Source organism: Mytilus trossulus, chromosome 6 (assembly GCF_036588685.1).
Source record: "Mytilus trossulus isolate FHL-02 chromosome 6, PNRI_Mtr1.1.1.hap1, whole genome shotgun sequence".
In the NCBI taxonomy this organism is placed as follows: Eukaryota; Metazoa; Mollusca; class Bivalvia; order Mytilida; family Mytilidae; genus Mytilus; species Mytilus trossulus.
In genome coordinates, this window is record NC_086378.1 from 42,809,195 (window position 1) to 42,825,548 (window position 16,354).

The 16,354-nt window shown below is 32.3% G+C and overlaps 1 protein-coding gene across 2 annotated transcripts in view; it reads right to left on the reverse strand.

The window, feature by feature from the left end:
• LOC134721377 (alanine--tRNA ligase, cytoplasmic-like) overlaps nt 1–15,994 on the reverse strand; it is a 40,238-nt gene extending 24,244 nt beyond the window's left edge. Inside the window, exons 1-9 of one of the 2 annotated variants that reach the window (XM_063584340.1) lie at nt 15,716–15,994; nt 11,037–11,197; nt 7,389–7,577; nt 6,599–6,744; nt 6,130–6,321; nt 5,030–5,171; nt 4,166–4,311; nt 3,807–3,915; nt 3,119–3,157 (exon numbers count right to left, since the gene is read on the reverse strand). In XM_063584340.1, the coding sequence (XP_063440410.1) occupies nt 3,119–3,157; nt 3,807–3,915; nt 4,166–4,311; nt 5,030–5,171; nt 6,130–6,321; nt 6,599–6,744; nt 7,389–7,577; nt 11,037–11,180 (1,107 nt within the window). In that variant the 5' untranslated portion in view covers nt 11,181–11,197; nt 15,716–15,994. Of the gene's footprint in view, nt 1–3,118; nt 3,158–3,806; nt 3,916–4,165; nt 4,312–5,029; nt 5,172–6,129; nt 6,322–6,598; nt 6,745–7,388; nt 7,578–11,036; nt 11,198–15,449; nt 15,588–15,715 lie in introns of those variants that run through there. The other variant, XM_063584341.1, reaches the window with a different exon arrangement.
• Between the last annotated feature and the right edge of the window lie 360 nt (nt 15,995–16,354).

Sequence of the window (16,354 nt, forward strand, 5' to 3'; positions counted from 1 at the left end):
AAGGTTAGATTTGGCATATCAAAGAACCTCAATTATTTAATTTTTGATGAAATCAAACTAAGTTTAATTTTGGACCCTTTGGGCCCCTTATTCCTAAACTGTTGGGACCAAAACTCCCAAAATCAATCCCAAACTTGCTTTATGGTCATAAACCTTGTGTTTAAATTTCATAGATTTCTATTTACTTAAACTAAAGAAATAGTGCAAAGACCAATGTGTCTTTGGAAGACTACAATGATGATGATGGACCGGAAGTTGATATGCTAAAAGTCTGGAAACTGTAACGACAATCGACTGAACAAAATCCCAATCGATTATCTACATCGCCAGGCCCAACCAACTGATTTCCGACTTATTCCGATCATCAGAACACCACTAATACGACCGCAAAAAATTTTGACGTCGTATAAAAACTACACTAAGAATAAAACTCATTCTGAAGGCTAAACCAGGAAAATATATTTTGGAGTATAGGAAGGAACATCTTAAATCACTTCCTAACCATCTTATTTGTGTAATTGTGCATGCATCAAATGAACATACCAACATATATTATCATTGACATGTCTAAATATAAAACTTCCTATCCTACGATCCCATACACATCAAATGAACATACCAACATATATCATCCTTGACATGTCTAATCAAAGTGATGGAAATCACTCATGGAAAGATTAGAAGAGTAGTTTGAATTATTGTATAATAAACAATGGTTTGTTATAATTAAAAGTTTTAAAATTTCTAAACTGATTCAAGCCAATTCCTGAAAAAAAGTGTACTAATTTAATTGTTGATTAATTACAGATGATTATTGGAAATTTATCAAGTAAATTATAGGCCTTACTTGAATACCTTTTATTTAATCATATTTATATTCATATTTCATTGTTTTGAGATCTTGTTAATCCATTCATCATTTATCTTTCAGATATAATTTACAGAATCACTTTATGTAATGTAGATCAAAAGTAATAATTGGCAATAAATAAATCTATCATCCTTATAAATATCAAACATCTAATATACACATTTGTGTATTCAATTATGAGGTCAAATACTTGTGTATTAAGAATTATATATGTATTGAGTGGTCTGTATAATTATGCAAGACTGAGGTTGATAGGTAATGTGGTCAATTTGATTGGCAGTTTAGGAGGTGGGAGATTGTAATTAAAGATCTACCTGGTCTCCTATTGTTTAGTGATAATGACAGTTGTCAATCATACTAGTTGAATCAATACCCAGTTACCTAATCAAAATGTTTTTGAAAAGGCTGCACATCAACACACCTTAATGACATACATTCTTGAATGAACTGTTCCAATAATGTACCCAGATTTTTTCAGTTTATATGTGTATTATGTGCACATATATGAGAACCATAGGGAACTATATTTCAGTGTGAATACATTTAGTAACAGTAGCTAACCTGTCCTGTTGTTAGGGAGGGTGGTGCCTAAGTAAAGATTTAGAACAAGTTCTAATCTTTCCAAAAATAAAACTTCCTATCCTACGATCTTATACACATCAAATGAACATACCAACATATATCATCCTTGACACGTCTAAATATAAAACTTCCTATCCTACGGTCCCATACACATCAAATGAACATACCAACATATATTATCCTTGACATGTCTAAATATAAAACTTCCTATCCTACGGTCCCATACACATCAAATGAACATACCAACATATATCATCCTTGACACGTCTAAATATAAAACTTCCTATCCTATGGTCCCATACACATCAAATGAACATACCAACATATATCATCCTTGACATGTCTAAATATAAAACTTCCTATCCTACGATCTCATACACATCAAATGAACATACCAGCATATATCATCCTTGACATGTCTAAATATAAAACTTCCTATCCTACGATCCCATACACATCAAATGAACATACCAACATATATCATCCTTGACATGTCTAAATATAAAACTTCCTATCCTACGATCTCATACACATCAAATGAACATACCAACATATATTATCCTTGACATGTCTAAATATAAAACTTCCTATCCTACGATCTCATACACATCTTAATGAACATACCAGCATATATCATCCTTGACATGTCTAAATATAAAACTTCCTATCCTACGATCTCATACACATCTTAATGAACATACCAGCATATATCATCCTTGACATGTCTAAAAATAAAACTTCCTATCCTACGATCTTATACACATCAAATGAACATACCAACATATATCATCCTTGACATGTCTAAATATAAAACTTCCTATCCTACGATCTCATACACATCAAATGAACATACCAGCATATATCATCCTTGACATGTCTAAATATAAAACTTCCTATCCTACGATCCCATACACATCAAATGAACATACCAACATATATCATCCTTGACATGTCTAAATATAAAACTTCCTATCCTACGATCCCATACACATCAAATGATCATACCAACATATATCATCCTTGACATGTCTAAAAATAAAACTTCATATCCTACGATCTCATACACATCAAATGAACATACCAACATATATCATCCTTGACATGTCTAAATATAAAACTTCCTATCCTACGATCCCATACACATCAAATGAACATACCAACATATATCATCCTTGACATGTCTAAATATAAAACTTCCTATCCTACGATCTCATACACATCAAATGATCATACCAACATATATCATCCTTGACATGTCTAAAAATAAAACTTCCTATCCTACGATCTCATACACATCTTAATGAACATACCAGCATATATCATCCTTGACATGTCTAAATATAAAACTTCCTATCCTACGATCTCATACACATCAAATGAACATACCAACATATATTATCCTTGACATGTCTAAAAATAAAACTTCCTATCCTACGATCCCATACACATCTTAATGAACATACCAGCATATATCATCCTTGACATGTCTAAATATAAAACTTCCTATCCTACGATCTCATACACATCAAATGAACATACCAACATATATTATCCTTGACATGTCTAAAAATAAAACTTCCTATCCTACGATCCCATAATGGAATAGCCCAAATACATAAATACATTTATAGTCTAACAAGGCTTATAACAATCAATTCAACTTACCCCCTCTGGATCTTTGGTAACTTCAGGGAAACCATCTCCCTACAATTACATAAAATACCAGTAATTCAAAACCATCTCATTTACAAAAGTTTAAGAAATTACAAAATAAACAATAAGTGCCTATCACAATTTTGTGATGATCAGACTCATTTCAAGTTTTGACAGAAAAAAAATCTATTCTAATTTGAAAATTTGAAAGAAATCAGATAAAAAATTATTGCATGCATTTATTATTGTAATTTTGCCATTTTAGACTAAAAAAATTGTGATATTCAGAAAAACCCTATCTGTTTCAAATTTTTTTTTTCGAAATGCGAGTTTTAATTAATGTGATTAAAACCCTGTTTCATTTTTAGCAAAAGTAAATACATCTCAATAATTTCTGAATTTACAGTATCTAAAATAGTTACTTAAAATTTATAGAGATGACGATCTACAGTACTTAAACTTCCAAGTCAAAAATTTCCTTAAAAACATTTGAGTTGTTTTCTCCATAATTTTTTCTTTACCATCTTCCATAAAAATAAATTGCAGTCAACCAAACTTTGAGTGTCAGGAGGAATTTCAAATTTTCTGCAAAACAACCTTTTTAGCTCAAATATATTATACTAAAAATTTTCTGAGAGAATTTTTTTTCACTAAGCATATTCTTAATTAAATTTATATTTTGAATTCCGGTGGTACATACAAGTGTCTGAATAACAACATCAACCAAGGAAGCAAACACTCCAGGTTTAGCTCCTAACTTCTCTGTGGCATATCTGACAGCACGTCTTAGAATTCTTCTTAGTACATATCTAAAATATAAGTTTCGTATTCAAAATCATTGACACTTTCATATGATTTCTTCAAATAAAATCTAAAACACAGTATGTATTCAAATTTTGTTCTTGTTTCATTTTACCCATAATTACAGCTTTAAATATTTAAATAAAAATATTTACATGCAATTGATCTTTAATTTATTACTGATATGAAATTCATATGATCAACACTTTACATGAACTCAATGCTAAAAGGGCCAAAAAACTGATTATGAATACATACCCTCTACCTATATTATCAGGACGCCCATTGTCTGACAAAGCAATAGTTAATGTTCGAGCATGGTCAGCTAGTACACGATAGGCCATGTCTATACCATCTGTATCAGCTTTACCTACACGGCCTTGGTATGCTGCAGCTCCTGTTGCCTAAAACAGAAAATCAGTATCATTATAGTACAACCAATATAATTGTAATGGAAATTTTATAAGTTTAAACATATTTATTTATAGTGGATTGGGAAACAAGTTTTGCAACTTATATTAATCTCTTTCCACTTTGAGATTGCGAGTGCTGCCTTGTAGCGGCATTAGCCTGCTAATTTTCAAAATCTATAAGGGTGTCTTTAACGTGCAAGAGATATCAAAACATTGTTTCCACTTTTCAGCACCAGTGTGCCATCAAATTAAGATACAGATACTATTGAATACTTGAGCTGCTTTAAGACCAAAATGTTACCAAAATGGACCTAAAAGCAAAACCAGGTAGACTTTGTCTAAATTTCTAACTGAAGTTTCAGGGCTTATAAATGTTTAGAACCTGTTTTCATGTTGCAATTTTCTGACAGTTAAAAGAAATCCAAGGCTAATGCATTAATGTAAAAAAAACAATGAAGTTTACTCACAGACCTGACAAAATGTAACATTTGTTTTTACTTTTCTGCACCTGAAATATATTCAATTTGTAATATCCCATTTACTGTTCTTTTGTAAAAAAAAAATAAAAAAATAAAATTGAAACATAACTCAAATAAAACCTAACCAACCAAAAAGAAGCTTGAACCTGACATGTACAAACTATCAATGGAAGAAAAAATAAACATCCCACAGCTTCAACATGTGAGGATATCAAAGGGAATATAAGTACCTTTTGTATGGCATCAAAGAAAGGTACAAACAGGTCTGTGTCATAATTGGAACTCTTATTTTGAACCACTGAAACTAGTCTTTCTAATCCCATGCCACAATCGCAGTGCTGTCTTGGCAGAATTGTCAAGCCATCTGTATCTCTATAAAAAATATAATGGAAAAAAATTCAATTCAGTTGAAATCCATGATAAACAATTTGTTGCATTAGCCAAAACAAAATACTAGAAAATGTTTATAGCCATTCATCTTATGTTTTTTATATAAGTTTGAAAACTTAAACGACAATGCTACTTAAGCTATGTCGCTAGGTCTGTTAACTCAGTTTGTCATTATTTCCAGGGATAAAAAGATGTTAAAGATAAACTGTTGATTCAGAAAGTATTGTCAGTTTCTTATTAATGCAAATATTGCATCTCCTTGCATTGGGTATCACAAAAACAAGAACCTGCATTATAATATTATATATCTGAATATAGCTTTTTCTACATTTGCAATTATTAAACTAAAATTTCTGTTTTTTCTTTAAAAATTGTAATAATAAATGCTTACAATCATTTCTGAATTGATAGTATTTTATCCTAAAAACCAGTTATTGTTATCTTAATGTGGAAATATGATTCTATCTACATGAAATTAGTTAATAGAATTGTGGGACCTGGATTTTACTGTTTTATTACTTGTCAAGCTAAAATGTTTATCAATTGTTCTTCTAAAGTTTCTAATTAATTTCAAAAAAAAAAATACATGTATTGATGCTAAAATTATACTGTTGTCATTATTCAAAGTTTGAAGCAATACTAAATTGTTTCTTTTTTTCCTTCATTGAAATTCTTTTTCTATGGACATGTATTGCACAAAATCATGTCATCCTATTTTATTGTTTTATAATGTTACTGTATAAAATAATTTATAAATAATTATAAAATCTCCTTCTTTCTAACACTAACAAAATTACTACCTTGTCTAGATTTTAACTCAATTATATAACAATACCAATATCATATTATATATTTAATCAATTCTTTCCTAAATATACTTTTCATTGTCGGTAGAAATGAGTCACATGCCTAAGCCTTCAATTTCTGTAGCTACTTTTACCTATTATATTGCATAAACACAAGATTCCAAATCTCTAATACATCTGGATCATCAATGTTGACAAGATGTTTGGCATCCCGACCTCCGATTCTATCGTAATGAATCTCTGTACATGGACCACAGGGTCCGGTCTCTCCCATTTCCCAAAAGTTATCTTTCATACCAAATGGCAATACTCTTTCAGGTGCAACACTGAAATACCAAATCAAGAAAACAATATCATACTGGACATGAATACATGGTGACTATAGTGTAGTCGAGATGTGATGAAAATTAAACTGTGAAAATTTTATAATGTAACAAATCTTATCTAGATATTGCCAGTGTACATGCATAATAAACTGTTTATACATGTAGTTGTAACTAATAATAAAATATGTTTGGCTTCTTTCTTAGCTATGTAAAAAACAATTCCTTATAACCATTTTTTTTATAGTTTGTATTTGTTATCAAATATCAATTGACTCACCCAAGATTTATCCAGATGTCTTTGGTTTCATTGTCAGGTTCTAATCCAAAATCTTTATTACCCCCGAAATAGGTAACATACAATCTGTCTTTGTCCATTCCAACTCTATCTACCAACAGTTCCCAAGCCCATGCACAACAATCTTTCTAAAAAGTATCAATCACTACTTCAGTATTTAAAAATCATTAGGCATGTTTGTTCCATGAAAGTAAATTTGAATATGATGGATTACCATATTTAATATTTTTCCTCAAAAATTGTTTGTAATTGTATGATCAAATGATATCGCTTCATTGGTTTACAAAAGATTTATTCATGAGTATATTTAGTTTGAACTGAACAAAAATATGCACACCACTACAAAAGAATTTCTGACAATAATTCATTGTAGGTACTTGTAAAATGGCTTGAATATAGAAATTATGCTTTCTGATCATTTTAGCCTATTTTTAGATATATTTTTCCCCTTAAATTTCAACTCATTATCCTGAATCCAAAATGAGTCTGCCTCTCCAGATAGGATCAGATGTAGTATTTATTTATATTTTGCATATTAAAAGGAGAAATCCACAGATAAACATGCATACACAAATCATAGTTCAAAATATATAGGGCTGATGGCATATTTTTTTATGTCAATTTCTATATAGGTATTAGGTGGAGGAAATCAGGATATAAAGTTACTATATAGAACATGCAGTAAGTAATCATACTAAACATGTTAAATATTGAAGATAAGCTTTTTATTGAATGGTCTCCTTAAACAAACTTACAAATGTATTACTCTCACCTTGTAATAATCACCAAATGACCAGTTGCCCAACATTTCAAAGAATGTGTGATGGTAAACATCTTTGCCGACATCATCTAAATCATTGTGTTTACCTCCAGCACGTATACATTTCTGGGAATTTGCCACTCTTTTGTACTTGGCCATGTCACTGTTGGGGTCTACTATTCCCAAAAATATGGGTTTGAACTGTAATTGAAAATTATTATTAGTTATATGTATACATAGTAGAATAATAAATAAGCTTTACAGGAAATTGAGGATATAACTTATGTGTTTACTTATAACTCAATATTTATTGTTCTAAAGTTTTACTTTTATCTTATTGAAAAAAAACATTTCATTATCAATATATATCTCAAATTTAACACTTTTATTTATCACGTGGATACACCTTTTATTTACATCTTGGACACAACTTTTGTTTACAAATTAGATGCAACTTTTATTTACAACTAGGACACAACTTTTATTTACAACTTTTATTTACAGTTTGGATACAACTTTTATTTACAACTTGGACATAACTTTTATTTACAGTTTGGATACAACTTTTATTTACAACTTGGACATAACTTTTATTTAGTTTGGATACAACTTTTATTTACAACTTGGACATAACTTTTATTTACAGTTTGGATACAACTTTTATTTACAACTTGGACATAACTTTTATTTAAATTTGGATACAACTTTTATTTACAACTTGGACATAACTTTTATTTACAGTTTGGATACAACTTTAAGTACAACTTGGACCCAATTTTAATTAACAACTTGGATACAACTTGTATGTACAACTTAGACACAACTTTCATTTACAACTTGGATACAATGGCCAAAAATAATCTGTTCCCTCCTTCACTATATTTTTTCAATGTATATCACTGAAGTTCATGAGAACATCTTTAATTTAAAGACAGGTGTCTGTCCACAAATCCAGCTCTTGTTATAAGGGAACATTCATTATATTAGGACAATTGTCAATTATTGTCTGTGCTCAAATCCACCTCTTGTTTCACAAGGAATGACACATTTCTTTAAAGTCATGAGAAACAAGTGTTTGGTAAGAATAATCATCCAGTGATTGTTGAATTTTGTATTATATAACTTGTTTTCAATACATGTATTCAAAAAAACTAGAGGCTCTAAAGAGCCGGTGTCACTCACCTTGGTTTATGCACATATAATAAAGGAAGGACACAGATGGATTGATGACAAAATTGTGTTTTGGTGATGGTGATGTGTTTGTAGATCTTACCTTACTGAACATTCTTGCTGCTTACTATTATTTCTATCTAATGAACCTAAGAATCGATCCCTTTGTAAAAATTTACAAAATTTACAAAATTTATAAATAGTGTTAAAAATTGACTCTAAAGGGCAATAACTCCTTAACCCTTTCGCCGATGAGTCCCGGTTTACCGGGATTCACGCTTCAGACAGCTGACGATTAGTCCCGTTTTACCGGGATCGGAATACTTCTTTTACATTTCCCGCTCAAACAGTGCAAACATGAGTTATCTTTCTTTGATGGATAACCCGGATGAAAGTGTAAACATGGCGCTTTTGTTTGTTGAAAACCGTGTCAAAATCAGAGGAAATTTACGGAATTTACGAGAATTTGAAATGAGGGAACATTTTTTTTTAAGGAATATGGAAGAATTGAAGCCAAACTAGTATACTTTTCTGACATAAAACGTCGTTTTATGTACAAAACACTTGGAATGGACATCGCTCAAGGTGAGGAATTTTTACAGCCTCATAATTTTTTTCAAAATTTTGCCGTTTTGGGTTAAAAAATTACGATTTGGGGTTAAAAAGCAGAATTTTGAGAATTTCACCTAAATAATGCCAAAAATTGGAAAATTTGAATATTTTATGAAGAAAAAATTATCAAAACATGAACAAAACTGTGAACATGGTGTTAGTGAATGAAATAAATACACAAATAAATACAAACAAGTTTTTATTGACATTTATTATGAAGATCTCCCACTTGAGTAATAGTAGCCAGGGAAGCCATAGTCTCAGAGTAGCTTCTGTCTGGGCAGCAATCGGTGAAAGGGTTAAGAGGTCAGTTGACCATTTTGATTATGTTGACTTATCAGTAAGTTTTACTTTGATGTACATTATTGCTGTTTACAGTTTATCTCTATCTATAATAATATTCAAGATAATAACCAAAAGCTGCCAAATTTTTCTTACAATTACCAATTAAGGGGCAGCAACCCAACAATGGGTTGCCTGATTGGTCTGAAAAAATCAGATAGATCTTGGCCTAACAATCAAATTTTTCCTGTCAGATTTGCTCTTAATGCTTTGGTTTCTGAGGTTTTAGCAAAAAACTGTGTTTTACCTTATGCACTATTTTTAGCTATGTCAGCCATCTTGCTTCACAAGCTGGGTCATCGGACACATTTTTTAAACTTGATATCCAAATGATAATTTTGGTTAAATTTGTCTCACTAGTTTCAGAGGAGAAGATTTTTGTAAACTTACAAAAATTTACGAAAAATTGACAAAAATTGACTATAACGGGCAATAACCCGTTGAGGGGTCAACTGACTATTTTGACCATGGAGACTTTTTTGTAGATCTTTTAATTTTGCTGAACATTATTGCTGTATACAGGTTATCTTTATCTATAATAATAATCAAGATAACAAAAACAGCAAAATTTCCTTAAAATTACCAATTCAGGGGCAGCAGCATCCGATTCATCTGAAAATTTTAGGGCAGATAGATCTTGACCTGATAAACAATGTCAGATTTGCTCTAAATGCTTTGGTTGCAGAAATATAAGCCATAATTAATATTTTTCCCCTATGTTTTTTATTTTTAGCCATAGCGGCCATCTTGGTTGGTTGACAAGGTCATCTGACACATTTTTTAAACTAGACACCCCAATGATGATTGTGGCCAAGTATGGTGGTCCGAGAACACAATTAATTCGTAGTGCATTTCTTTTAGAACATAAATGAAAATTTAAAAAATCCCACCTGCGCTTTCTCAATGAAATTTTTACAGTGTGTTGTACTACTTTTGGGACAAATTATATCAAAATTATAGAAAACTTCATCGCCTCTATTTTGTGTTTAGGGTGTCTTGAAATCTTTTGACAGCTTCCGAAGTGCTAATTTTTAACCTTTTTCAGCTGGACCAAATCACTACTTTCCTGTAAAATTCTGGACCCAAATTTTTTTACAGTGTAATTTAACCCCCCTACTCACAATTGGAGGCATTAAACACGGAGAAATAAATTTGGAAGGGGTATAAAAATTATTGGCAAGTAACCCACTGTTAACACTAGGGACTATATTCGTGAACAACGAAAATCAAGGGACGACAATTGTGGTCTCGGACCTGGTTAAGCTTGGCCCAGTAGTTTCAGAGGAGAAGATTTTTGTAAAAGTTAACGATGACGGATCCAGGACGCCAAGTGATGAGAAAAGCTCACTTGGTCCTTTGGGCCAGTTGAACTTAAAATACCTTCAGTATCTTCGATGTTACCTTTAAGAATTTTGCAGTCACTAGTGTTTTTGCACTAATCAGATGTGATTTATTTCAAACAGGGGCTTGGGGCTACCTCTTAATGTTGCAGTGTGTTAATATAAAATCTGAAAATCAACATGGATCACATCTTACCTGATTCATACCAGCATTGGCAAATAAAAGTGTTGGATCATCATGAGGAATAACTGAGGAGGAATGTACATAAATATGTTCCTTTTCTTTGAAGAAGTCTACAAAGAGTTGTCTCACTTGAGAACCAGTCATCTGACTGCTCATCTTGACCTATTAAGTATCTATAAAAAAAATAAAAAAATAATGATTGAATTATGTTGTACTGTCACACCATTTTCCCAGGTTAGGGGAGGGTTGGGATACCGCTAACATGTTTAACCCTGCCCCATTCTGTATGTATGTGCCTGTCCCAAGTCAGGAGCCTGTAATTCAGTCGTTGTCATTTGTTTATGTGTTACATATTTGTTTTCGTTAATTTTTTTGTACATAAATTAGGCAGTTAGTTTTCTTGTTTGAATTGTTGAACAAAATTTGAGAAAATTAAGTATTTTGTATTAACAAGGAATTTGCATACCTTAAAAGTCATACAAATACACCTTATCGCTATTTGTCTGCCATTACTGGATATCACACAGGTTCCCGAAAAATTTTGACGTCATAAAAAAAAAAATCTGACGCCACAATGAACTAGAGGCTCTAAAGAGCCTGTGTCGCTCACCTTGGTCTATGTGCATATTAAACAAAGGACACAAATGGATTCATGACAAAATTGTATTTTGGTGATGATGATGTGTTTGAAGTTCTTACTTTACTGAACGATTTTGCTTCTTACAATTATATCTATCATGAACTTTGCCCATTGGTAACAGAGAACTATATTTGGTAAAAATTTACATAAATTTACCAAATTAATGAAAATTGTTAAAAATTGACTACAGTGATCGGGAAGGACGTGCGCCCTGCGCCTATAGCGCATATTCACCAGGAATGGCGCATAGAGTGGCAAATGTAAGCGCCCACGTGGCGCACGATATTTTTCACATTGTTTCGAAACGTTTAGATATCGTCAAATAGATTTCCAATCGTGTTCCGTGCCGCCATGTGTGTATACACAACTGCATAATGTTCCTCCAATCATAGGAGCACCTATATATTTTTAGGACGTCTCGAGTGTTTTCCTATGGTAATAGAACCATGCGGTTTAACGTCTCGGGTGTTTTCCTATGGTAATAATAGAACCATGCGGTTTAACTGATAACCCAAAAAACGTAATTAACCATCATTCATGATATAATTTTTTATAAACAACTTTACATTTGTGAAATTTGGCTATTTCAGACGAGATGTAACTCTAATTATAATCTTTTAATTTAGTTTAGCTTGCTATTATTTCGATTGAAAACCCCTGAAGCCTTTTTATGACATGTACAGTATGAATATAGTTTTTGTCTCCATGAAAAGCGCTTAACTGTCCTTGTCATTTTTTGGTCTTTGGCTCGTTTTGACATTTTGTAAACATGACTTCAGCGAATTATTGTTTTGTTCTATCAATTAATGGTACTCTCTACTGTTATTCTTGTCATCGTGATGAAGTAATATTAATAATACAAGAAGTGCAGAGGACGTTCCTGAAATGTCCTATAATACGGAACGTCTGGAATGAGTATTATGGTATCGACGAAGACCCAAATTTAATGTTAAAAAAAACCCAGAAACATGAACAAGCCAAGTCAACAGTAACAGTTTAAACATTGTAAATAAAGGTTTATCTTTAATATTGTCCGTTTTGGAAGAAGTTATTGTATATTCATTGAAATTACAGAATCACAGGAACAATATCCATGATATTATTTAAAATCATAAAGGTAAGTACCAACACCTCTTTTCCAAAACATGAACAAATAATGATACTTTTTATTTTTTTTACAGAAGTCAATTCAAATGGCCCACTCATTTGACAACATGGCCCATTATTTTTCAAAATGGCCCATTGAATTTATTTTTGAGGGGCCCTGGGCCCATAGTGAAAAAAACCTTCCAGATCACTGGACTATAAAGGGCAATAACTCCTTAAGGGGTTAATTGACCATTTAGGTCATGTTGACTTATTTGTAGATCTTACTTTGCTGAACATTATTGCTGTTTACAGTTTATTGTTATCTATAATAGTATTCAAGATAACCAAAAACGGCAAAATTTCTTTAAAAATTACCAATTGGAGGGCAGCAACCCAACAACCAGTTGTCCAATTCATCTGAAAAATTCAGGGCAGATAGATATTGACTTGATTAACAATTTAACTTCTTGTCAGATTTGCTCTAGATGCTTTGGTTTCATAGTTATAAGCAAAAAACTGCATTTTACCCCTATGTTCTATTTTTAGCCGTGGCGGCCATCTTGGTTGAATGGCCAGGTCATCGGACACATTTTTCAAACTAGATACCCCAAAGATGATTGTGGCCTAGTAGTTTCAGTGGAGATTTTGTAAAAGATTACTTAGATTTATTGAAAAATGGTTAAAGATTGACTATAAAGGGCAATAACTCCTAAAGGGGTCAACTGACCATTTTGGTCATATTGACTTATTTGTAGATCTTACTTTGCTGAACATTATTGCTGTTTACAATTTATCTCTATCTATAATAATATTCAAGATAATAACCAAAAACAGCAAAATTTCCTCAAAATTACCAATTCAGGGGCAGCAACCCAACAACCGATTGACCGATTTATCTGAAAATTTCAGGGCAGATAGTTCTTGACCTGATAAACATTTTTATACCATGTCAGATTTCCTCAAAATGCTTTGGTTTTTGAGTTATAAGCCAAAAACTGCATTTTACCCCTATGTTCTATTTTTAGCGGTGGCGGCCATCTTGGTTGGTTGACCAGGTCACGCCACACATTTTTTAAACTAGATACCCCAAAGATGATTGTGGCCAAGTTTGGATTAATTTGGCCAAGTAGTTTCAGAGGAGAAGATTTTTGTAAAAGATTACTTTAATTTACGAAAAATGGTTAAAAATTTACTATAAAGGGCAATAACTCCTAAACGGGTCAACTGACCATTTTGGTCATGTTGACTTATTTGTAGATCTTACTTTGCTGAAAATTATTGCTGTTTACAGTTTATCTCTATCTATAATAATATTCAAGATAATAACCAAAAACAGCAAAATTTCCTCAAAATTACCAATTTAGGGGCAGCAACCCAACAACTGATTGACCGATTCATCTGAAAATTTTAGAGCAGATAGATCTTGACCTGATAAACATTTTTATCCCATGTCAGATTTTCTCAAAATGCTTTGGTTTTTGAGTTATAAGCCAAAAACTGCATTTTACCCCTTTGTTCTATTTTTAGCCGTGGCGGCCATCTTGGTTGGTTGACCAGGTCACGCCACACATTTTTTAAACTAGATACCCCAAAGATGATTGTGGCCAAGTTTGGATTAATTTGGCCAAGTGGTTTCAGAGGAGAAGATTTTTGTAAAAGATTACTTTAATAAACGAAAAATGGTTAAAAATTGACTATAAAGGGCAATAACTCCTAAACGGGTCAACTGACCATTTTGGTCATGTTGACTTATTTGTAGATCTTACTTTGCTGAACATTATTGCTGTTTACAGTTTATCTCTAACTATAATAATATTCAAGATAATAACCAAAAACAGCAAAATTTCTTCAAAATTACCAATTCAGGGGCAGCAACCCAACAACCGATTGACCGATTCATCTGAAAATTTCAGGGCAGATAGATCTTGACCTGATAAACATTTTTACCCCATGTCAGATTTGCTCTAAATGCTTTGGTTTTTGAGTTATAAGCCAAAAACTGCATTTTACCCCTATGTTCTATTTTTAGCCGTGGCGGCCATCTTGGTTGGTTGACCGGGTCACGCCACACATTTTTTAAACTAGATACCCCAATGATGATTGTGGCCAAGTAGTTTCAGAGGAGAAGATTTTTGTAAAAGTTAACGACGACGGACGACGACGACGGACGACGACGGACAACGACGGACCACGACGGACGCCAAGTGATGAGTAAAGCTCACTTGGCCCTTCGGGCCAGGTGAGCTAAAAAGTGATTGTTGTATGCGTCAAAAGTTCAAGCGGCCGGGTCAACCGGGATTAATGATAAGGTGTATTGAATTTTTGAAATGCAATTGCACTTTTATTGAATAAAATCCAGTAATATCTGTTATTAATATTCTTTACTATACGCCTATTCGCTATTACACTACTCGTCCGACCCGTTGAAGTTTGCTATTTGAATGAGCAGTTGTAGAGTTTTTGCATTTTGGGCGCATTTTGTTATTTCTTTTAGCATGTTTAGGCCCGCTTTATTAAGATTATTCGTATGTATATCTTTTGTATTGTATTATATGAATATTTTGTGTGTAAATTATATTTATTTATGTATCTTGTATGTTAATTCAAGCTGCCAAAATTAAACTATTACTGGTTTATATCTTCTTTATTTGAAAGCCCCCGTAATTAGTAATTAATGTTTTTGTTTTATGCCATACTTGCTTGCTTCCTACTGTTCTTTTTGTGTACACTGTTTATCACAAAAATTGCACCATTCCTACGTGGAACGATGTATACAGTATTTAAAATTCATAACATGTAGAGCATGTCAGACTGCTGTCAAGCTCTGATGTCGGACATCGGATAAAAAAAAATATAATGATGCAATAAACGGAAAGTTTCTTACGACAATCTTTGAAATAACTGTTTGTGTGTGTATATATGCGAGATTTATACGTTTCAGTGTTTAAACGAACTTTCTTACCTTTTATCAACTATATTCTACCGGTTCATTCAACAGAAACGTGGTTGACGTCCACCGGTGATTTTAGCTTTTCTCCGGATAAAATGTTCCACCGCCGTTCTTGCAGAAGAACTTTTCGTGTGTCAATATAGTTTTAAAAGATATATGAGTTCATACAATGGCTATTTGTGTGTATTTTATATCATATAAATATGCATAAATGTCAATCTAATTAGAGTTAGAAAAGTAATATGGATTTGAGATTTGTTGTATACTCTTTTCATGTCAAGGTTGCTAAAAAGGGTACTGTTTGATCCGGTTGTTTCGGTCGTATCTGTTCTGTACTAAAGTGTACATTGTCATTGACATAGCGTTAATATAGGGAAAAAACGAAAGTGATCCACAGAACCTTTGTATCGCCTCCGATTCCTATCGTCAAGTCAAATATGTAAATAATATGTTGTAAAAAAGGGGGGTTCCCGTGAGTTTCAGATGTTACTGATTAATTCAGTCCAGCCCTGAATCGGACCCTGGCTATATTAATTCAGTCCAGCCCTGAATCGGGTCCTGGCTATATTAATTCAGTTTTACTGAAAAAGCTTCTGTCCAAGTTTCATAATGCCATGAAGGTTTGACCAGAGACATATATACACATGTGTA